Source organism: Felis catus, chromosome E2 (genome assembly GCF_018350175.1).
Source record: "Felis catus isolate Fca126 chromosome E2, F.catus_Fca126_mat1.0, whole genome shotgun sequence".
Lineage (NCBI taxonomy): Eukaryota > Metazoa > Chordata > Mammalia > Carnivora > Felidae > Felis > Felis catus.
Genome location: NC_058382.1, coordinates 17607000 through 17629765, shown reverse-complemented (window position 1 = coordinate 17629765; position 22766 = coordinate 17607000). Strand labels below are relative to the sequence as shown.

The window sequence follows — 22766 nt, the reverse complement described above, 5'->3', positions numbered from 1 at the left end:
TTTGTTTCTCCATCTCTGAGTCCTCCTGTTTCTCACATCTTTGAATTTTATAACCATATGCTGCTTGGCCTGCCCTCCCCATCCCAGTGTGCGCACACACACACACACTCACATGGGATAAGCTTCTTCTGCCTGCTTATCTCCTGCAGGAATTGGAACGGCCCGTTTCCTCCCCCCAGCCCTATCGCCATGACTCCCTCCTCTGGTCTTCCTCCAGGAACAAGATGAGGCATCTGGCCTGAGCCCCCACAGCTCCATACTTCATGTTCGCTCTAGTCTTTCTGCTTCCCTCCCATTACTGACCCCTTGCCCTCCCCCACATTCCCTCTCCCAACTGCCCCCCCCCCCACGCCTCCCGGGCACAGACTAGATGCAGAACTGGAGGTTCTGTCTTAGGGCCCTCTCACCAGATGGTGTCCCTCAGGGCCAGGGTGTAAAGCTGTCAGTTGCTGGGACCTTTAATTAGCACAAACCTTCCACCCTCCACTTTGGCTGTTTTCCTTCTCTGGATGCTCCTGGGACCTCAGGCTCTCCATCTTTCCATGCCTGTGGCCCAAGAGAGCTAGGAAGGGGAAGCGATGTCAGGTGTCTGGAAAAACAGCCTTACTACCTGACTTCCTCCCCAAGACTCAGGAGTCCTGGCTCCAAGTTCATCCTATGTCAAAATGCAGTCACTGGAGTCCCCAGAAGGAAGCCAGTTCAGGCCGCCAGACCTAGAAGTCTCTCAGACTCAGGAGTCCTGAAGCTTCTCCCCAAGGTCCTAGGAGTTGAGGCCTCCAACCCTCCCCCCTCAACGCACACACAGGACTTAGGGCAGATGTTCACCGTCTGTGATTTTCAAATCCTCCTGGGCCTGTGTGGGGGTGGGAGAGATTGGTGGTTAATCCACTGACTCTAAGACTTAAGACCAGATTTTCTGACCCCCTATCATCCTCTCCCAACTGCACCATGCTGTAGGCAGGGGACCTAGCTGAGTCCCCGGCTCCTCAGAAACTGGCAGTTCAGGCCATTAACTTGTCAGTCAACAGAGGTCTGTTCGCCCAGTCTTAGAATCCTAGAGTCCAAACGCCTGCCATGTGAGGACGTCAGAATCTGAGCTCAGGAACGAGAGAGAACCTGAGTGTGGGCCCCCAGTCACTACAGGCTCAGGAATGTCAGACCCAGGGTCCCAGCCCCCTCCAGGTCGCACTCGATTGGCTCGGGGTCCCGCCCACCTGCCGGGCCAGCTGCGCAGCGCACCGGCCGGCCAGAAGCGTGGGAACGCCCCAGCTGGGCGGCAGGCGGCCGTCAGGACAAGCTGCGCGGTTCCCAGCCTCCCCGCCTGCCCCAGCTCGGGCACCGCCGCCTCCCAGCCGTCGCCCAGCAACCACAGCGGGGACGAGGGGCTGAGCCGGGACTGCGGGGTCTCGGGAAGGGGGGGGGGATGCTGGGGGCCTGGATTCCTGGATCCTTGGACGTGCTATGGGTTGCAGCAAAAGGGGTTCAACCCCTTTTTAAGAGGGGTTTTGAAGCGAGAAGAGCTGGACCCCCTCCTCTTCTCGGGGGTCCCGGTTGCCCCAGGCACCCCGGTGTCCTCTTCCTGACCCTCAGGCCCAGGGGGGGCCCGGGCCCCGCCTCCCCAGGGCGCGGAAACTAGCGAGGCCCCAGAGGCTCCCGTTTATAGCTTCGTTTCCACTCAGCGCCGTCCCTCCGAGGACCTGGGCTGAGCAAGTTTCTTCCACTCTCTCCCCCCGCCATGTCCCCCACAAGCCTGGCTGGGTGCAGGTGTCCAACTCAGCCGGGACGCCCTTTCTTCGACCCAGGTGTTCTGGCTCCCAGACCCCAATTTGGCTGGGGCGCCCGCCCGCGGGGAAACCCCGCCCTGGTTGCCCCCATTCATCCAAGTCTCTGCCGCGCGAGTTCCTCAATGGGAAAGGGCGGGTCTCCAAGGGGGCGGGGCGAGTGGGATCGGGCCCTCCCCGGTCTCTCAGAGACAGAGGGCGCGGAACCCGCCTGTGCTTCAGAGTGTTGGAGCCTGCAGCTGGGCAGACTGGGGGAACTCCAGGCCAGAAACGGGGTGGCCTCTAGCCTGGGGCGAAGAGTCGGGCGCGAAGGGAGCTCCGACCAGGGTCGTGAGAGGTGTGCTATTGAGGAAGAAGTTAGCAGGAAAGCCCGTGCAGCAAGTCTGCGGAATCTTGGGGGACACACGACGGGGATGCTGGTCTCCGCCCTCCTCGTTCTCCTCTTCTGCCTCAGAGGGCATGCAGGTACCTCTAGGGACGGATGAATTGGGGGGGGGGGGAGGATTGTTTGCCAGCTGCCTCTTTACTGGGGTGGATGGAACTGGGGGTTCAGACTCCTAGATCTGCCGGAGGAGAACTTCGGGAGCCTAGACTCCTGGGTCCCGAATGAGGGAGCTAAGATCGTTGCTAAACTCAACCTGACTCCCTTCCCCCAATTCTCCTAGGCCCGTCGCCCCATTTCCTGCAACAACCGGATGACCTGGTAGCACTGCTGGGGGCTGAGGCCCGGCTGCCCTGTGCCCTGGGCGAATACTGGGGGCTGGTTCAGTGGACCAAGGACGGACTGGCTCTAGGGGGTGAAAGGGACCTACCAGGTGAGACTGTTCTCTCTGCTCAGGAGGGGTTGGCTCCAGGTGGGGGTGCTGAGCTTGCGCCATATCTGAAGTCTCTATTTTAATGTTTTCAAATTTAGGAAATTGATGGGCTCAGATAAACATCTGGGAGAACTGAAGTTTTAGCTTCTTTAGGGGGTAGGAGATTTTTATTTGTATTATAAAATACTACATAAATGTAGGAAGGCATATAAAACACAAAAGGAAGATTTGCCAAATAAAGGAGACACTCGTGTAACTACTACTCATGACCCTTGTCAGCTCCTCAGAAGCCTTTCTTATTCCCTCTCCTACCATAGCCCTCTCCTCACCCCAGACATAGTACTAATCTGATTTTTATAGCAATTGTTTTCTTTTTTCTGACGTTTTCACCCCCAAGTTTGCCATGACTCTGGATGCGAGAGGATTAGTCTCTCTGGCTCAGCACCCAGTTTTTGGTATCTTTCTGGTGTGGGGTGCTTGGAAAAGGAGACTGAGGCCAGGAACTCAGAATCATGGTGTGACTGCCTCTTCCTTAACTTCAGGGTGGTCCCGGTACTGGATATCAGGGAACGCAGCCAGTGGCCAGCACGACCTTTACATTAGGCCCGTGGAGCTAGAGGATCAAGCATCATATGAATGTCAGGCTACACAAGCAGGCCTCCGCTCTCGGCCAGCCCAACTGCATGTGCTGGGTGAGGACTCAATCCACTTGTACCTGGGAAGCCCAGGGGGACAGCCAGTGCTTAGCTGAGTGTCAGAGTCCGAGGAGCCCAGAGGGGTGGTTAGTTAGAGCTGGGAAGATTGGGGTCTCTGGGCCCAGGGTCCAGCTCTGACTCCAATCCACCCCACAGTACCCCCAGAAGCCCCCCAGGTACTGGGAGGCCCCTTTGTGTCTCTGGTTGCTGGAGTTCCTGCAAATCTGACCTGTCGGAGCCGTGGGGATGCCCGCCCCATCCCTGAGCTGCTGTGGTTCCGAGATGGGATCCGTCTGGATGGGACCACCTTCCACCAGGTCAGGTCGAAATCCCTGTGCAGCTCTTGCCCATTCAGGGAAATCTGGGGTCTGCTCAGACCACAGGCTTATCCAGAGGAGAAAAGGGCATGGGAGGAAGGAAGTTCAAGGGTTAGGACCCTTAGTATGTGATTAAGGGTAAGGATTCCAGAGCCAGACATCTCGGGTTCAAATCCTTGCTAGTTGATCAAATCACTTGCTAGTTGATTGATCTTGAGTTCAGGTAACTTAACCTCTCTGTCCCTCAAGTTTCCTTATCTGTACAATAGGGACAATAATATTCACTTCACAGGGTAATCGTGAGGATTAAATAAAGTACTTTGAAGTGCCTGATACATAGTAAACACAATATAGCAAGAAGATGAAATCATTATTATTATTCATAACCTCCAGACCCTGCTGAAGGAAGGAACCACTAGGTCGGTGGAGAGCATCTTATCCTTGACTCCTTCCAGCGCTGATGACGGAGCCACCTTGGTCTGCCGGGCCCGGAGCCAGGCCCTGCCCTCAGGGAAGGATACAGCTATCACACTAAGCCTGCAGTGTGAGTGCAGTTAAAAATTGACCCTCCAGGCTGCAGGCCCTTGGGAAAAGAGAGGCCTGAGGTCTGGACTCCAGGGTTTGAGGAAAGAGGAGGCTGTGGACCTGGGACCCTGGGGAAATTGGGAACTGGAGTCTTGGACTACTTAGCTCAAAAGGAAGAGGAGAGGGGCACCTGGGTGGCTCAGTCAGTTGAAATTCCAACTTCGGCTCAGGTCATGATCTCATGGTCTGTGAGTTCGAGCCCCACGTCGGGCTCTGTGCTGACAGCTCGGAGCCTGGAGCCTGCTTCAAATTCTGTGTCTCCCTATCTCTCTGCTCCTCCCCCTCTCATGCTCGCGCGGCGCGCGCACTCTCTCTCTCTCTCTCAAAAATAAACATTAAAAAAAAAAAAAAAAAAAAGGAAGAGGAGAGTGGGGACCCAGACTCCTGGGGTGGAGAGGCTGGGCACTGGACTCAGATGCTCCATGGAGGTGTTCCAGGTCCTTGCCCACCGCTAACCATTCACCTACCTCCACAGATCCCCCAGTGGTGACTCTGTCTGCAGAACCACAGAGTGTGCTGGAGGGAGAGAAGGTCACTTTCCTGTGCCAAGCAACAGCCCAACCTCCTGTCACAGGCTATAGGTGAGGTCGCCTCTCCTCAGCCCAGAGCAGAGTTTAGGGAGGACTAGGGTTGGGACGTGCGCGGGAGTGCCAGGGGAGCAGGGACAACATGAGCAGCCTCACTGCCTCTGCAGGTGGGCAAAGGGAGGTTCCCCCGTGCTCGGGGCCCGCGGACCAATGTTGGAGGTTGTGGCAGACGCCTCATTCCTGATTGAGCCAGTGTCCTGCGAGGTCAGCAACGCAGTGGGTAGCGCCAACCGCAGCACAGCGCTGGACGTGCAGTGTGAGCGGGGGCGGGGCCCTGGGTGTGGCCAAAGTGGGGCAGATGGGGGGCGTGGCTGCGACTGGCTGCGGGAGAAGGTGGGAAGGAAAAGGATGTAGGCAGGGATTGGCTGTACTGGGTCAACGCCACGGGGAGCAGGGGCGGGAAGGTGTCGTTTCTGAGTAGCCGCTCCTGGGTCTGAAGTTGCATCCCTCCCCGACCATGTGACACCTCCTCTCCTCTCCTCTCCTCCAGTCGGGCCGATTCTGCAGGCAAGGCCGGAGCCCATGTCTGTAGACGTAGGGGGAGACGCTTCCTTCAGCTGTGCCTGGCGCGGGAACCCGCTCCCACGGGTAACTTGGACCCGCAGCGGGGACGCGCAGGTGAGACCCGATCTAAAGCCTGTGGCCGTGGCTGGCGGTGGACAGAACTTCCTCTCAAGGTCCTGCCCCTGATGCCCCTACCCTCTCCCAGGTGCTGGGCTCTGGGCCCACGCTGCGTCTTCCGTCGGTGGGGCCAGAGGATGCAGGCGACTACGTGTGCAGAGCTGAGCCGGGGCTCTCTGGCCTGGGGGGCGGCGCTGCGGAGGCTAGGTTGACTGTGAACGGTGAGAAAGTGGCGCTTCCTAGAAGACCTGGCAGAGCCTGGGACGGGACACAGAGTGGGCAGAGGGGGCCAGCCCTAAACGGGGGTGGGCGTGCCCTTGAGAGGGATTGCTTTTTGGACGGCGGGGCCTGGGGCTGGGAGCCAGACCACGCGAAGGCGAGCCTCTGAGGGATTCGGGGTTTGCTGGGGGGCGTGGCCTGGTTGATTGGCTTTCGTGAAGAGTGCCGAGACCTGGCCCCGCCTTATTGAGAACTGACGTTTCTGAGGGCAGGGCCTCTATATGACTGGTCCACAATCTCCAAAACAGCTCCCCCAATTGTGACCGCCCTGCATTCTGCGCCCGCCTTCCTGAGGGGCCCCGCCCGCCTGCAATGTCTAGTCTTTGCATCTCCGGCCCCAGATGCTGTGGTAAGGGAATGTCCCCGCTCTCACGACCAGCCCAGTTGTTATCCCTGTTCTCCCAAGCCAGACCCCCAAAACTGCTATGACCACCTCTAACTTTTCGACACCTTGCCTGCCCTTCCTTCCTTCTCCAGTCTCCTTAATGACCTCCTTTTTGTGTGTGCCCCCAGGTCTGGTCTTGGGATGAGGGCTTTCTGGCGGCGGGGTCGCAGGGTCGGTTCCTGGTGGAGACATTCCCAGCCCCGGAGGGCCGCGGGGGCCAGGGCCCAGCCCTGATCTCTGTGCTACACATTTCGGGGACCCTGGAATCGGACTTCAGCAGGGGTTTCAACTGCAGTGCCAGGAACCGGTTGGGTGAGGGAGGCGCCCGGGTCAGCCTGGGGCGTAGAGGTGAGATCCTGGGCCTGAAGCCTCCAAATCTGAGGATCCCAAACCCCCACACGCCACAGTCTCTAAATCAAAGACCTCCAAATGCAGACACCCTCAAATCTTGAAAGCCTCAAAACTATGAGTCCCTTGAATCCTGAGACCCTCAAAACAGTAAATTCCTTCAAATACGGAATTCTAAACTGAGAGACCCCCCCCCCCCACACACACACACTTAGGTGCCCCAAAGAAAGGAAGTTCCATATATGGGGAATGGTAAAGTTAAAAACCCTTCAAACTCTAGGACTCCCTAGAGCCAGGGAGTTTAAACTTGTGCAACCTCAAATTCGTGAGCCTGTAAGCCTAAGGGACCTCAAGCTAAGGGACCTACAAACTTGGGTATCCCCAAACTTGGGGACTTTTTGAATCCAGAGACGCCAACGCAAGCAAGTCCTGAGTCCCTGTTCCCCAGTTCTTCCTGGGTCTCATGCTTACCCTCCTCAGAACATCCCCTCTTCTTCCTGTAGACTTGCTGCCCACAGTGCGGATTGTGGCTGCAGCGGCTGCTGCAGCCGTGACTCTTCTTATGGTCATCATTGGGGTGGCCCTCTGCTGCTGGCGCCATGGCAAGGGTCAGTGACTGAGCCCCACCTCGGCACCAGCCCCCAGCCCCCTCCCCCCACTGACCTGGCTGAGACCCGCCCCAGTCTCACCTCTCTGGCCTCAGACTCACCTTCAGACCCTGGTTCCTCCCTCAGGCCCTAAGTCCTTCTCCTCGGGGTCACACTCCTCCCCCTTGCAGGTTCTCATTGGTTCCCAGCCTCCTGACCCAACCCAGCCCTCTCTCTTCCTGTTCATTGGTCTCTGCAAACCATGACCCTGCCCCATCACTTATCTCTGCCTCCCACTGTCCCTGGCCTCAGCCTCTTTCTCCAAGCAAAAGAACCTGGTACGAATCCCAGGCAGCAGTGATGGCTCCAGTTCAAGAGGCCCTGAAGAGGAGGAGACCGGCAGTGGCGAGGACCGGGTAGGATGCAGGGTCCCCAGACAAGACTCAGCCTCTAGAACAACTAGTAACCCAGTCCCAACTGTCCTCCCAGTCCCCACTGAGCCCCCAAACTCAAAGGCGGTCCACATCCTAATAAGTAATCCCGGGCTAACATGTCCCCCAAGTCCAAATATACTCCTGACCCAGTTATCTCCTAGACCAAATATGTCCCCAGGGCCCTTTGTTGTCTTGAGTCTAGACCCCAGCTCCAGGTGCTCTTGGTCCCTCCTGCCTGGCCTCCACTGTCCAACTGAGGGTTGTTAGGGTCTGGTGCTGGACCAGGAGGATCCTCTGAGTGCCCCCTCTCACTAAGCACCCTATCCCAGGGCCCCATCATGCACACGGATCACAGTGACCTGGTTCTGGATGAGGAAGGGGCTCTGGAGACCAAGGTAAGTGTTGGGAAGGGATGGTTTCCTTTCACTGAGTCTCCAGCTCTCTCCCTGCTTGGTCCCCTCCTTTTTCACTCTCTTGCCCCCAGAGCTAGGACCTAGCCCCCTCCACACTTTCCTCCTGCCTCCTGGGCCACTTCACCCACCTCCAGGTCCTGTTTGCACAGCTGCTGATAATGCCCACAAATGTGTCCCAGCCTTGGCCTCCCTCTTGGAGCCTCACATCAGGGCTCACTCTGCCTGTGCTTTCCCATCACAGTCCTGCCTCAGGTCTCCTGGATGCCTCTGCCAGGCCCCTTCCTACCTACCAGCTCCCGCACTGGCCTCACTTCTCCCCAAACCGGCCCTTCCTTTGAAGTCCCCTCTCTTGGCCTCCACTGACCTCAGTCCCTAGCCCAGAGCCCTTCTCTGTCCCCTCTGTACCTAGCACATGCTATTCTATTGGCCTGAAACACCACTTTCCTTCCCATACTACCTAATTCTGCCCTTCATTCCTCTGGTCTCAGCTCACACATTTCTTGTTCTAGAAAGTCCACGCTTCCCTACTCACAGCCCTGATCATTCTGTCTGTGTTCCACCTGCCACAACTAGGACCACTCTGCCCTGGATTCCCAGCCCAGCCCTGAAATCCTGTTTGTGCTTCCCTATCAGGCCTTCTCACTCTGCCTGTATTTCCCTCATCACTACTCTGACCCCCCTGGACTCTGGTGATTTGCCATTTCCTCTTTGGCCTGGGATCTCCATGTAGGCAGGGCCCAGTCTCTCCCCTTGATAGACATGTCCAGCAGCAGCATAAGACATGACACAGAATCAAAGCCTTGGGGCCGGTGGGCAGATGAATGAATGAATGTCTTGGTCTCAACCCCTCTGTTCCCACTGCATCTCCTTCCAAACCACCAGCCCTCAGCAAGCCTATACTCCTCTGTTGCTGCCTTTCTCTGCCCATTTCCGTCTGTCCTTTTATCTCTTGTCTCTGTTTTCCTGTCCCAATTTGTCTTCCTATCAGTCTGTATGTCTATCTCTCTGATTCTGGGTCTCTGTTTGTTCTTGCTTCTGTCTTTTTGTCTCTCTCTAGGTCTGGCTCTAAGTGTATCTCTCCATTAGTGACCCTCACCCCATCTTATATCCTCACATACATTAACAAATCCCATTTGTCCCTCAGGACCCAACCAATGGTTACTACAAGGTCCGAGGAGTCAGTGTGAGCCTGAGCCTTGGTGAAGGCCCTGGAGGCGGCCTCTTCTTGCCGCCCCCCTCCCCCCTTGGACCTCCAGGGACCCCTACCTTCTATGACTTCAACCCACACCTAGGCATGGTCCCACCCTGCAGACTGTATAGAGCTCGGGCAGGTTATCTCACCACACCCCATCCTCGAGCTTTTACCAGCTACATCAAACCTACATCCATTGGACCCCCAGATCTGACGCCCAGGACTCCACCCTTCCCATACGCTGCCTTCCCCACACCCAGCCACCCACGTCTCCAAACTCATGTGTGACACCTCTCCAAGTGAAGAGTCCTGGGATCTTCAACTTGCCATAATGGATTGTCCTGATTTCTGAGGAACCAGAACAAGATGGTGACCTTACTCCTCCAAAATTGAACACTGATGGGAGAGAAAGATCATTACAATTGTCTGGATTACTGGTGTACAGTCAGCTCAGTCAAAGGGGACTGAGGTCCCCAAGTGGGAGCAAGATGGCCACTATGACCGACTATTCCCCTGTGTAAAAGAGATTCAAGATGGCAGATGGGCTCTTTGTAGATGGACGGGGACAGGGGGTGATGGGATGGAAGGCAGGGATGGAAATTGTTTCCAGGTGTGGAAAGAAGAGATTTCAAGATGACCACCTATACTGAGAAAAAGGCAACGTAGGTTAAGATGGAGGCCAGACCAGGCCCTGTCCTGGTTCTCCCTGAGGGACCCTTTGCTTGGCCAATTCAAGTGCAGCCAAGATGGCTACTCTCTGGGAACCCCAGATGGCCACCATCTCGATTCCTTTCAACTTCCTTAAGGGCCCTGGATGAACTGAATCCAAGGAATGAAGATAGGGTGAGAACCATCATGGGGAGAGGAGAGTAGTGTGGGGTGGGTGGGGTGGAATCTTGGAATGAGAATATTTATGTTTAATAATAAAAAAAAAAAAAAACCTCAATAAGTGAATGCGTCTTGGAGATCCTCCTGGCATTATTACCCTCCATCAAGGAAGGGGTCCATTAAATCAGCCCTAAGACCCTTCCTCTACCCTATTCTCTACCCTAGGCGATGAAGTGGCTGTAGGAACAAAACCTTGAGCCACCTCCCAGCCTTTTGCTACCCATTTAGCACTCCAGGCTCTTTTAGCATGCATCTACACAAACACACATGCACAGATGCACATACATGATAGTGCTGCCCCAGCTGGCTTGCGGAAAACAATTCTACAGTTATTTAAGGAGACAAAGCAGTGAGCCCTGAAGGGTAGGCAGGGTGGGAGAGGCTAGGGGTGAGAAAATAGAAATGCCATGGTCCTTAAAGCAAGGATAGGGTTGAGGCCCTTGTCCTGAGGTGCTGGGTACCTGACTCAGGTCATCCTTAAAGAAAGGACCTACGGGCTTTGGTTTTCTGCATCCTTGAGCTAGGAATTAAAGGTCCAGACACCTGGGATCCTTGGAAAGCAGAGCAGAAGGCCAAGACCCCAGGTCCTAGGGAGAAAGGGTGGGGGCTTTTTCTCCGGTCCTGAAAAAGAAAGGGCCCGCAGTCCAGATTCCTGGATCTGAGGAAGAAGGGGACTGGATCTCATCTGCTGCGTCCTTGATTAGGGAAATTTCAGAGCCTGTATTCCTGGGAACTCAAGAGACAAATCTATCGGGGGACGGTGGAGGTCTTCAATGTTGGCATGCCTGGAAGAGAAAGAGGCTGATTTGTGAGTGTCTGGGTCTGAGGGAAGAGAAAGCTGGCGGTGAGGGTCCTGAGAAAGGGCTCAAAACGGCGGAGCCTATGACCCAGACTGCCGGCTAGGCCCTTGCATGGGGTGGGACTCCTGGAATCTCTAGGAGGCGGGGGCCTGGCGCTGGCTCCCACCCGGGGTTCCCGAGCTGCTCCAGTCTGCGCAGAGCTGCCACGCTATTGTCCTGGCTAGGAAGGCGGGGCCGGCGTGGGGCGGGGCTGGCGGCGCCGGCGCAGCCCGGGGGCGGCGGGAGGAGGCGGCGGCGGCGGCGGTGGCGCTGGGAGCTCCTGTCACCGCTGGGGCCGGGCCGGGCCGGGCCGGAGTGCAGGGGACGTGAGGGCGCGAGGGCCGGGACATGGGGCCCACTAGCCCTGCCGCTCGCGGTCTGGGCCGCCACCCGGGCCCGCCGCCGCTGCCGCTGTTGCTGCCACTATTGCTGCTGCTTCTGCGCGCGCAGCTCGCCGTCGGGAGCCTGGCCGGTGGGAGCCCCGGCGCGGCCGAGGTGAGGCCCGGCCGGGTCCTGGGGGATGGGGGAAGGGGCGGGACCGGGCCTTGGGCCCGGACGCGGACGCGTCCAGGGCAGAAAGCGCAGTCTTTCCGGCCAAGTGGTAGGCCCCCATGCGTCCCTAACGGCACTAGGCATTCATGAACCCAGGGGTTCAGGTCCCAGTTCCCCCATCTTCTGTCCTCCCAGCTGCCTCCTGCCGCTAGCTTAGGAACTGGCTTTTCCAGAGCCGTGGTCCCAAAAGCCCAGCCCCCTCAGACCCTCTCGACCTAGGTGAGTCAGCCCCAACCAGACAGGACCCACCAGACAGTAAGACACCTGGATCCAAGAATCTTGGCCCCTCGCATCCTCTGGACATATTTGATGGCCCCCTCAGCCTCCCAGAACCGAGGAGTCTAGGTCTTCAGACACCGACCCCCGACCCAGGATGTAGCTTTCCAGCCCTCAAAGGACCTGGTGCCCAGGCCTGCAGGGCCCTGAAGCCAGGCCTTGTCGTCTTTGCACCGGAGAATAGGACCCTGAGCTAGGGATGGTGGGAGGAGGGGCCAGAACGCCTGGGTTCTGGCCTCCTCCCCCGCGGTTCAGTTTTAACCCCTTCGGGCTCCAGTGCGGCTGCGCCGGGGTGGGGGCGGAGCCTGTCTCCGCGGCAACAAGGCCGCGAGCCTCTCGGGGGACCTGGGTCGCCATAGCAACGGGAGAGCTGCGGCGCCCCCGCCCAGTGGGAGCTGTTTCCCGGGGAACAGTACCTCTTAGGAGGCGGGTGCGCGGTACTTGGTGGAGGGGCTGGTGCTGGGGTTCTGAACCTCCGGGTCCTAAGGAGCAAAGGTCTGGGGGACACACGTGCCAGCGTCCCTGGGCCCTCTCTGACCCCTCTGATCCGACCCTCAGGCTCCAGGGTCGGCCCAGGTGGCTGGACTATGTGGGCACCTAACTCTTCACCGGGACCTGCGCACCGGCCGCTGGGAACCAGACCAACAGCGCTCACGACGCTGTCTCCGCGATCCGCAACGGGTGCTGGAATACTGCAGACAGGTGGGCGGAACCTGCTGGGAGGGGCGTGGTCCGCAGGAAAACGGTTCCGAGACTGTCCGGATAGCCCAAAAGAAAGAAGCTAGTCGTGCAAAAGGCATGGTCCAGGGAGAATGAGAGATCTAAGTAGTCAGGGGAAGCTAGGGGGCGTGGCTGAGAAAGAGGCGAATTTAGGATAGGGCAGGACCTGTTTTTGAGAAACTAGGGCAGGAAAGGAGAACTGTGCAAAGAGGGTCAGCTAAGAACTGTATCCAGTGAAGAGACAGTTTAGCAATCTGTGGTAGGTACCTTAAGGAGTAGGGGCACAGGTGGGCGTGGTCAAAGGAGAGGCGGGGCTAAGAAAAAAGACCTTTTGGACCTGCAAGAGAGTGCAAGAGAGTGGAAAGCTGGGAGGTGTAGCTATGAAAAGTCAGTTCTAATACAAAGAGAAGGGATGCTTACTGAGAGGCCAAACAGAGAAAACGGTGAGGCTTAAAAGGAGGGCGGAACCTATTGGAGGAGGGGACAGAGGTGACCAGAAGAGAGGCAGGTTTACGGGGATTGAGTTTCTGGGCAGATGGCGGGGCTTCTGAAGGAGAGCTACTGGGGGCGTGGCCAAGGAGCTTGCTGGCTTAGCTACCGAGTCTACCGAGAAGCAGAACCTAGGGAGATCACGAGAGCCTTGTAAAGGGACGTGGCCAGTGGAGAAGCACAGCTGGCAGGGGGCGAGGCTGTGGGCTGATCACTCTCACCCGCTGCCCCCAGATGTACCCGGAGCTGCAGATTGCACGTGTGGAACAGGCGACACAGGCCATCCCCATGGAGCGCTGGTGTGGGGGCTCTCGAGGTGGCCGCTGTGCTCACCCCCACCACCAGGTTGTGCCTTTCCAGTGCCTGCGTGAGTCCCAGGCTGGGGGCAGGGAACAGAAGTGGGGGTTTCCCTGGGGTGAGATTCTGAGCCCTGGTCTCAGGCTCATATTAGGAAGCTGGATGCATGCCTGGGTCCAGAGTGGGGCAGAGAAACCTCTGAGGATAAAATGTCTGGATTCTGAAGAGGGTAGAGCTAGTGTCTGTGGGAGGGTCTCACTCTGGTGCCCCCACTCTCCAGCAGGTGAATTCGTGAGCGAGGCCCTGCTGGTGCCTGAAGGCTGCCGGTTCTTGCATCAGGAGCGCATGGACCAGTGTGAGAGTTCAACTCGGAGGCATCAGGAGGCGCAGGAGGTCAGGACCCTGGCCCATCCATTCTCACTCCCCAACCCAGGAATCCAGTCCCCTAACAACCCACCCCCCCTCCCCAAACCTGACTCTGGGCCTCAGCCCCCTCTTCCCACTGGGACAGAATCAGGAATCCAGGCCCCCAGTCCCATCAGCCCCCAAGACCTAGGCATCCAGGCTCCCTCTCTACCCTCTCCTAGCCCACAATCCTGGCATCTGGGCCTACTCTTCCCGCAGGCCTGCCGTTCCCAGGGCCTCATCCTGCATGGCTCGGGCATGCTTTTGCCCTGTGGCACGGATCGGTTCCGAGGTGTGGAGTATGTGTGCTGCCCCCCTCCAGTCACCCCTGATCCATCTGGGACAGCAGTTGGGTGAGTGGGAAGGAACCCTCCACACCCATCCCAAGGCTCCTGAAGCAGGAAATGGAAGCCTGGGGGCCTGGGTCGTATTCTCACTGCCTCAAGTCTTCTGTTCCCTCAGTGACCCCTCCACCCGGTCCTGGCCCCTAGGGGGCAGAGTAGAGGGGGGTGAGGACGAGGAAGAAGAGGAATCCTTCCTACAGCCAGTAGACGATTACTTCGTGGAGCCCCCACGGGCTGAAGAGGAAGAAGAGGAGGAAAGAGTCCCACCCTCAAGCTCCCATAGCCCTGCAGGGTTCAGCAAAGGTGAGACTGTCTCTGAACTCTTAGTTCCCTCTATCCTGGAGGGAGGATGATTTGAGGGAGCCTGGGTGTAGAGGCATCTTTGGGAGGGACCTGTTGGGGAGAGACCCAACTGGGGGGAATGGAAGGGACGGGAGTAACACTGGGTAAAGAAGAGATGGAAGGGCTGTCCTGTGCAGAATGCAAAGGGTGAGGGTGGCTTGGGGGTACCTGAAAGTGGAGGAGCCATCTGGTAGTTCCTAAGGATTATTTTGGGGAAGCTTGAAGGATGGTGTAGATTTCTAAGCTTTGCAAGAACATGCCCAGTTCAGAACTATATCTCTCATGATGCCCTGCACCATCTATGGTTAAGTAGACACATGGTGGTCTCCAGTGTGCTCTAGGAAATGTAGTTCTCCAAGAAGGGAGGGTAACCTGAAGATGGGCTTCAGACTGATTCCCCGGTTCCTGGCCTTGCAGTGACCACCACCGCAAGGCCCACAGATGGTGTGGACGTGTACTTTGGCATGCCTGGAGAAATCAGCGAGCATGAGGGTTTCCTGAGAGCCAAGATGGACCTGGAGGAACGTAGGATGCGCCAGATTAATGAGGTGATGATACTGGGGCCTCAGGATTTCCCACAACACGGAACTCCCTGAATACCAGGAATTTCCTCAGAGGCACATTGAGACTACCTCCAAAGACTCCCCAAGCCCCCATCCAACCCCTCATCCTCAACACCGCCTCTGGGATGACCAGGGATCCCTGACCCACCTAGAATCCCACTGAGATGCCAGCAGATTCTATGGAAACTCTGGTGAACTGCATTCTTCCACTTACATTCCTTCAGAGGAAGTAGGACTTATAGGATCTGGAGCCTCCAAAGTCTGGAAGAGGGATTGGGGGACTCACTGGGTGGAGCAGGGTAGATTCGAGGATCCTGAAGTTCCTCTTGCCCCTAGGTGATGCGTGAATGGGCCATGGCAGACAACCAGTCCAAGAACCTGCCGAAAGCTGACAGACAGGCCCTGAACGAGGTAGGACACCCTCTGGCGGGTCCTACTTTTGCCTGTCCGATACCTAGGACACACCTGGTCTCAGCTGGGTCCAGGCCTGGTCTTGGCTCATCCTGTCCCACCCCTTCCTACTTATATTGGTCTCTCCTGGCCCCCTCCCTCCATTTGGCTCCACTCCTCTTGGCCTATGTCTGACCTGGCATTTCTCTCCTCTTCAGACTGGCCTTGTTTTGCCTTGATCCTCACTTGATCCTTACCTCTCAGGGCAGGCTCTGTGGTCATCTCCCAAACTGAGTCCCAGCAAGATGCATCCTGGTCCTTCTCAGCATCCTTGATTCATTCACATTCCTATTAGGCCCCATCCCCTGACTCTGGTCCCACCCCTCTAATCTCACTTTCACTCTCAGTCCCTCCTCAGTAGGCCCAGCCTCCTGACTCACTGATCACCTCTAGAGGCCCCACCCCCTCCTCTTAGGTTAGCCCCATTCCTGGTCTTTGCTCCACCCCTCTAGGTCCTATTTAGGCACAGCCATCTCCAGTTGGCCCCGCCCAGGCCTACAGCCTTACCTTTCCTATAATACTTGGAAAATATTTCACCAGAACATGAGCTGCCTCAGTTCCTAGATTGTTCCCACCCGGTAGAGTTTACATCCTCAGATCAGCTCCCAGTTGGCCTGGTCCTGCCTGCACTCTGCCTGGCCCTGTATCCCCACTCCTTCCAGTCCACATCCTGTGATCTGGTCCCACCCTAGAGTCGATTCTACTCGTGCCTAGACCCACCGCACCACCCTCCGCCACATGGCCCTACAGACTGCCTTTCCAGAGTGTTGACCTGGACTTTCACCTATCTTCACTTCTCCTGGCCCTGTGCTCACCCCCTTGCCAGCACTTCCAGTCCATTCTGCAGACCCTGGAGGAGCAGGTGTCTGGTGAGCGACAGCGCCTGGTGGAGACCCATGCCACCCGAGTCATCGCCCTTATCAACGACCAGCGCCGGGCAGCCTTGGAAGGTTTCCTGGCAGCACTGCAGGGAGATCCGCCTCAGGTGTGGGAGCCGTGGGGGCAGGGGCGGTGGGTGAAAAGGTCTGGGGCAGGCCTAGGCAGCCTTTGTCCCTTCCACAGGCAGAGCGCGTCCTGCTGGCCCTGCGGCGTTACCTGCGTGCAGAGCAGAAGGAACGAAGGCACACGCTGAGGCACTACCAGCACGTGGCTGCCGTGGATCCTGAGAAGGCCCAGCAGATGCGCTTCCAGGTGCTCAGATGCTCCTGGCTCCCAAATACCCTGTTGTCCCTCAGACCCCAGTCTCCAGGGCCCCACCCCTCAGACCCTCTTTCTGTCCCTTGGACCTCTACCTATCCCTGGCAAGCTTGCCCCCACGCCTCTCCTCAGTCTTGGGACCCTTTCCAGCCCCTTGGATCCCTACTTCCTGACCCTGGAATGTTGCCCTTTACCCCCACCCTGGCTCCTTGCCTTTGACCCCCTTCTTGTCCCTTTGATTCCTACTTCCCTTCCCAGAATTTTCCTCCAATGCCTTGAACCCTGTTCCTGTCCCTCAGTTCTCCTTCCTCCCAAACACCACTTATTTTCCATGCAACCCTTATTCTGTGCCCTCAGATCCCAATTCCTAGTTCTTCGATGTTCTCTTCCTATCCATGAATACTCCATTCTGTGCTCTTGAACTCCATGTCTTGCCCTTGAAAGACATCATTTCTGGGGCTCCTGGGTGGCTCAGTTGGTTAATCATCCGACTTCAGCTCAGATCATGATCTCACAGTTCGTGAGTTCGAGCCCTGCGTCAGGCTGTGTGCTGACAGCTCAGAGCCTGGAGCCTTCTTCAGACTCTCTCTCTCTCTCTCTCTCTCTCTCTCTCTCTCTCTGCCCCTCCCCTGCTTATACTCTCTCAAAAATAAATAAATAAAAAACATTAAACAGGGGGCGCCTTGGGTGCTCAGTCAGCTGAGTGACTTCGGCTCAGGTCATGATCTCACAGCTCGTGAATTTGAGCCCCATGTTGGACTCTGTGCTGACAGCTCAGAGCCTGGAGCCTGCTTCAGATTCTGTGTTTCCCTCTCTCTCTCTGCCCTCCCCCAACTTGTGCTCTGTCTCTGTATCTGTCTCTCTCTCAAAATATAAACATAAAAAATTTTTAAAATTTTAAACAAAAAAGAAGAAAGACATCATTTGTATATGACTCTCTAATCCCATTTCTTTCTCTATAATCCCTGAAACCTTACTTTCTATTCCTCAGACCCTACTTTCTGCTCCTCCTACCCACTTCCTCCACTTCCTATCTTCTGTGCCATATCTCTGGTATGTTATACGTACATTGTCTCTTGTGCATTTTTCCTAGTGACTACTCCTTTTCTTTTTGCCTTAATTCCTTTTCCAAGCCTCTCACTTCCTGTCTTCTATACACCTTTTCCTTTTCTTTTTATTCTGCTTCGCCTCCAGTTTCCTTCCTCCTCTGGCCCAATTACTGGCTCTTGTGCCCTACTTCCTGTCCATTGTATATGCTATTTTTCCTTGGACCCTATTGACCTTCCTTCTGCACGCTGCCTCAGTTTCCCCATCTCTAGGCAGTAGGCTAGAGAACTGCCTACTTGCCAGTTCATCGCTCATCCTCACCTCCCCACAGGTGCAGACCCACCTTCAAGTAATTGAGGAAAGGATGAATCAGAGCCTGGGGTTGCTGGACCAGAACCCCCGCCTGGCTCAGGAGTTGCGGCCCCAGATCCGTGAGTGCCTGTGACCCCTGGTTCCCATTCCTGATCTGTGAAGGCAGATATTGACCCCCAAACTTTTCTTCCCCCCTCCACCGTTTCAGTTATTTATTCTTATGTAACAAACTCCAGAACATAGTGGCTTTAAAGACAACTATTTTCTTTGCTCATGATTCTGCCATCTGGTCTGTGTGTGGCTACTCTTGGCTAGCAGATCAGTTAAGGGATGGGACTCTGGCACAAACAGGCCTCTCTTCCTCTCCATGTCAGCTCAGGGTCTCTTATTCATGGAGCCCCTCTGCATGGTCTCTCAGCAGGATACCGGGACTTCCTGCACAGTGGTTCACGCTCCCCAAAGCATGAAAGTGAAAGCTGCCACGTCTTCTTAAGGCAGGGGCCCACCTTCTGTTGATTAAAGCAAGTGACAAACTCAGTCCAGATTCAAAGGGAGGAGGCCTGAATGAGAGCATGAGCACCAAAAAGTGTGATCTCCCAAAGCCCCTAGATCTATTGTGACTTCCTACTGGATGTCCCACACCTATCCCTGCTCTTTAAAGATGCCAGTCTTGGGGTGCCTGGATGACTCAGTCAGTTAAGTGTCTGACCTTGATTTCAGCTCAGGTCATGATCTCACAGTTCGTGGGATCAAGCCCTGCATCAGGCCCTGCACTGACAGTGTGGAGCCTGCTGGGATTCTCACTCGTTCTCCTTCTCTCTATATATATGCCTCCCCCACTCATGCTCTTTCTCTCTCTCTCTCAAAATAAATAAATAAACATTTTTAAAAAAGAGGCCATTCTCTTGAAACTTCAACCTCCGTCCTCCCTGCCAGGGGTGCCTTCATCTAGCTCCCCAATTTCCCCAGATCATACTTAGAGCTACCCCCAATCACTCTAGTATTAGGGTGCCATTAATTCACCTGGTTTTGCTTTGTGGCATCCCTATGGGGGTCGTGATGTCGACCCCCTTTCTGCATGTTCCCCTCAGAGGAACTTCTCCACTCTGAGCACCTGGGTCCCAATGAATTGGAAGCCCCCGCCCCAGGGGGCAGCAGTGAGGACAAGGGTGGGCTGCAGCCTCTGGATTCCAAGGATGGTGAGTTCACCCAAATGTAGATAACCCTAGACTTTGGGGGACAGGCACCCAACCCAATCCTAATCCCTTAAATTTGGGGGTATCTTAGCCACCACAGTGAATGGGAGAGGATAGGAACGGATGTCTAAGGTTGTGGAAGCCTCTGTAGGATCCTTGATCCTCCTGCCTTGGCTGGGAGGGTGTGTCTCCACCCTTTTCCTCCATGATGCCCTCCTTTCTTCACTGTTCCACCTGTCTTGCTTTTTCTGGCTGCCAGCAGACACCCCCGTGGCCCTTCCGAAAGGTGAGTATCTCCCAGAATAGACCCCAGCCACCAAATCCCACTAGTCCCTGAGCCCCGAACGGAAAAGGGTCCATACATTGGGAACTCCCGACCTGCTGGGGTAAAGTCTGGTGCCCCTTCTGACCGCCTCCTCAGGCAAGGGTAGCACCATACTCAACTCTCAGTAATGAGATAGGACTTGGGGGTTAGGGTCCACAGAACAAGACGCTGCATCCTCTGGGAAAGAGAAGATGTCCCCCCTGGAGCAGTATGAGCGAAAGGTAAGTGAGACCTGTGGACGTTGAGGGTGGATGGGAGAGGGGTCCTGGACTCCTCGGTCTGAAGGAGGAGGGTGTTAGGGGTTTGGATCCTTTGGCCTGAGGGAATAAGGGATTGAGGACAAGGACTTTGGGGTCCAAGGAAGAAGAAGGCTGGGGATGCCCTACTGGGGCCCAGGGGAGGAGGAGGCTGGTGCCCAGACGCCTGAGTCCCTGACACCTCCTGCTCCCCCAGGTGAATGTATCTGTTCCAAGGGGTTTTCCTTTCCACTCAGCGGAGATTCAGAGAGATGAGCTGGTAAGAGGAGGATTATTCTGGGTACCTAGGGGGAGAGGTCAGAAGGCAGTGGCTAGGCTGTGACTCCCAAAGCCACACAGGGCCCTGGTGAGCCTCACAGATGGCCCCTGCCCCATGTCCTCTCCATGCAGGCACCAGCTGGGACAGGTGTATCCCGAGAGGCCGTGTCTGGTCTGCTGATCATGGGAGCAGGTGGGGGCTCCCTGATCGTCCTCTCCCTCCTGCTCTTGCGCAGGAAGAAGCCCTATGGGGCTATCAGCCATGGAGTGGTGGAGGTGAGAGGCACAAAGACATGGTATATGGGGAAGGAGTTCCAGAGCCTGGGCACAGGGGCGCTGTGAGATCTGCGGTCAGGTCTCTATGCCCCTCTGTTCCTCCCCGCCCCAAATGCAGGTGGACCCTATGCTGACCCTGGAGGAGCAGCAGCTGCGTGAACTGCAGCGTCATGGCTATGAGAACCCCACCTACCGCTTCCTGGAGGAACGACCCTGAACCAGCCCCCTTCACCCCTTTGGCTGAGCCCAGAGCTTCCCTCTTCCTGGAGCCCCAGAACCCCAACTCCCATCCTGGGGGAGGGGTCTCAAAATTGTTCATTTCACACTCTTTGTGAGGGGACTGGAAATTCTTATTTCCCCTTTCCAATTCCAAATTCCATCCCCAAGAAATCCCCAGGTATTCCCAGCTGCCTCCCTGCTTGGGACCTCCTCACTTTAATTTATTTTGTAAGTTAATTTATTGTTCCTTAAGGTGACCACCAGCTTGGTCCCAGTGTCTGTTGTTCCCTAGAATTCACCCTCCCATGTGATCCCCACTAACATCCCAATAAAATCCTTTTCCCCACCAGGCCATCCTGCGTCTCTTGGGGGGGAATCAGTGTGTAATCATAGCTCTGGACTCTGGTGCGGATCCCTGCCCAGGCCTCCTTCACCTCTGAAAAACGTATGAAGGATCTTTAAATCTGGGCGGGGCCTTTAGGAAGGGTGGGGCCCAAAGACTTGGAAGGCTCCCTCTGCCCGCTCAGAAGCTTTCCGTGGTGCCAAACGGTGTGTTACTTCTAGACCTGTATTTGCTGAACCCCAGGGTAGACTCCGAGGAAGCTGTTTCTAGCAGTTTCTCCTGCCTTCTGTTCACCATCACTCGCAGTCACACACAGCATCCACCCCCAACCTTCGAGCCTAAGGAGAGAATGAGGATCTTGAAACTCTCTTCCCATTCACAAGCCTTCATCACTTCTTTGGGAGGCAATAGGAATCCCCCTGATATGTGGAAATCCAGTTATGTCCTAGGGAGGGGTATGTGATGTCTGCAAGCACCTACTGGAATTTAAACCCTCATGCGCCCCATTTTGTAACACTGGAGTTAACCCTCTACATATGCTGTTACCTGTCCCAAAAGGGTTGTTACGGGGATTAAAAGGGTTGATATTTGTGGAGACTTAGAAATGTGCCTGCCGTTTCACAACCACTTCACAAGTATTTGTTAAATTTTAAAACAGTGTGGCAGCAAATACTCATGGCACTCCCTCTGTGCTGAGTACGGCTCCAAGAGCTTTTTTTTTTTTTTTAAGTAGGCCCCATGCCCAACGTGTGGTTTGAGCCAACTACTCTGAGCTCAAGAATCGTGTGCTCTACCGACTGAGCCAGCCAGGCACCCCTGCTCTGAGAGCTTTTTACGTACACTGACACACTTAATCATTACTTCGATCCCATAAAGGAGGTGTTATGATTATTCATTCCCATTTATAGATTAAGAAATGGATATAAGAAGTCATATCACATGCCCACGGTCACTATATAGGAATGGTCAGAGCTAGAGATTCAACCCAGGCAACCTCACCCCAGCATCCATACTCTTGGCCATTTTGCTAACCAGCTGTCTGGTAATTTGAGGCCGTTCAAGCTGTACACTGCAAAATTCCAAGTCATACCATTCACTATGGATTTGCATTTTTACCACAACTTCCCAGCAGGTGGCAGTAATATGCCATGTTCTAATGTCAGCACACAATTTTCTGACATGGCCTAGGGAGGGAGCATCTCTTTCTCTCTTTCTTTCTTTTTAACATTTATTTTGAGAGAGAGAGAGAGAGAAAGCATGAGTCAGGAAGGAGCAGAGAGAGGGGGAGAGAGAGAGAAGGGGAGAATCCTAAGCAGGCTCCACACTGCCAGTGCAGAGCCCAACAAGGGTCTCGAACCCACCAACCATGAGATCATGTTGGACACTTAACCGATGAAGCCACCCAGGCGCCTGGGAGCATCTGTTTCTAATTTTCCGGAGGGCCTTTGAGCTCACAATGTCTCTTACAATACATGCATGTAAATACAGGTCATGTATATTAAATACAGACCTAGTAGACATTGTGAGGGAGATGCCTACATGATGCAAGTTGGATACAATGCCACAGCTTCATTAGAGAACCCAGTTTGCGACGTCATTCTGATTTCGGTTTTAGCTTCAGTTGTACTGAGACAACCCTAGCAGAAACCTATAACTAGCACCACAGGTAGGGGAAAAAGTTGCTTTTGTGTGTTTTCACAGACAAGTGTGATCAACAGGCTAACGATGGGTAAGGAGCTCCAAGCAGATGGAACAGGAAATGAAAGGCCGTTTTGCTCACTACGCTCAGTGTATGATTCCTTAATGTTTACATATTAATGGCAATACTTAGGGTAATTTTAAAACACTTATTGAAATTCCAGCAGGAAGAATAACTTTGCTATTGTTTGCTTGACGCTGCCCTCTTTTCCCATTGAAAACAATTTGTTAATTTTTCTTTTAATAATACAGTTTCTTAGAGACATAATTTTATCATGTTAATGTGTGTGTGTGTGTGTGTGTGTGTGTGCACGTGCATGTGTGTGTTGATACATGTTGGGATATACATCTTTTTAGATTTTTGAGAGAAAGAGCGAGTTGAGGAGGGGCAGAGAGGGAGGGGAACAGAAGATTTGAAGCGGGCTCTGCACTGA

At 55.2% G+C, this 22766-nt stretch overlaps 2 protein-coding genes across 10 annotated transcripts; both read left to right on the top strand.

The window, feature by feature from the left end:
- Positions 1–1438: 1438 nt before the first annotated feature.
- Positions 1439–9963, top strand: KIRREL2 (kirre like nephrin family adhesion molecule 2). Of its 4 annotated transcripts, XM_045046047.1 has the most exons (16): positions 1439–2246; positions 2447–2596; positions 3139–3288; positions 3448–3608; positions 4002–4152; positions 4669–4774; positions 4888–5036; positions 5271–5398; positions 5490–5622; positions 5929–6029; positions 6194–6413; positions 6917–7021; positions 7313–7416; positions 7764–7829; positions 8992–9030; positions 9300–9963. In XM_045046047.1, exons 1-16 carry the CDS (start codon positions 1736–1738, stop codon positions 9369–9371), a joined length of 2346 nt encoding a protein of 781 aa, XP_044901982.1. In that variant the 5' UTR covers positions 1439–1735; the 3' UTR covers positions 9372–9963. The 4 variants fall into 4 exon arrangements, with proteins under 4 accessions (XP_044901982.1, XP_019674257.3, XP_019674254.3 ...); XM_019818698.3 differs by lacking the exons at positions 8992–9030; positions 9300–9963 and adding an exon at positions 8905–8968; XM_019818695.3 differs by having other exon boundaries at positions 1450–2246; positions 8992–9963.
- Positions 9964–11013: 1050 nt separating this feature from the next.
- Positions 11014–20637, top strand: APLP1 (amyloid beta precursor like protein 1). Of its 6 annotated transcripts, none has more exons than XM_023245430.2 (17): positions 11014–11261; positions 12153–12296; positions 13038–13170; positions 13381–13493; positions 13725–13858; positions 13968–14152; positions 14609–14739; positions 15091–15165; positions 16031–16189; positions 16267–16395; positions 17780–17879; positions 18852–18959; positions 19135–19242; positions 19432–19502; positions 19735–19797; positions 19929–20072; positions 20191–20637. In XM_023245430.2, exons 1-17 carry the CDS (start codon positions 11115–11117, stop codon positions 20287–20289), a joined length of 2043 nt encoding a protein of 680 aa, XP_023101198.2. In that variant the 5' UTR covers positions 11014–11114; the 3' UTR covers positions 20290–20637. The 6 variants fall into 6 exon arrangements, with proteins under 6 accessions (XP_023101198.2, XP_023101199.2, XP_023101201.1 ...); XM_023245432.2 differs by having other exon boundaries at positions 11016–11261; positions 19219–19242; XM_019818928.3 differs by having other exon boundaries at positions 11016–11261; positions 19216–19242.
- Positions 20638–22766: the final 2129 nt, after the last annotated feature.

Excerpts from the sequence above, each read along its gene's own strand:
- APLP1 (XM_023245430.2), top strand. The coding sequence starts at position 11,115 with ATGGGGCCCACTAGCCCTGCCGCTCGCGGTCTGGGCCGCCACCCGGGC. Across the intron at positions 14,740-15,090 it reads GGATGCGCCAGATTAATGAG|GTGATGCGTGAATGGGCCAT; the intron begins GTGATGATACTG and ends TCTTGCCCCTAG. Across the intron at positions 16,190-16,266 it reads TGCAGGGAGATCCGCCTCAG|GCAGAGCGCGTCCTGCTGGC; the intron begins GTGTGGGAGCCG and ends TCCCTTCCACAG.
- KIRREL2 (XM_019818695.3), top strand. The coding sequence starts at position 1,736 with ATGTCCCCCACAAGCCTGGCTGGGTGCAGGTGTCCAACTCAGCCGGGA. Across the intron at positions 3,609-4,001 it reads ATGGGACCACCTTCCACCAG|ACCCTGCTGAAGGAAGGAAC; the intron begins GTCAGGTCGAAA and ends CATAACCTCCAG. Across the intron at positions 7,022-7,312 it reads CTGCTGGCGCCATGGCAAGG|CCTCTTTCTCCAAGCAAAAG; the intron begins GTCAGTGACTGA and ends CCCTGGCCTCAG.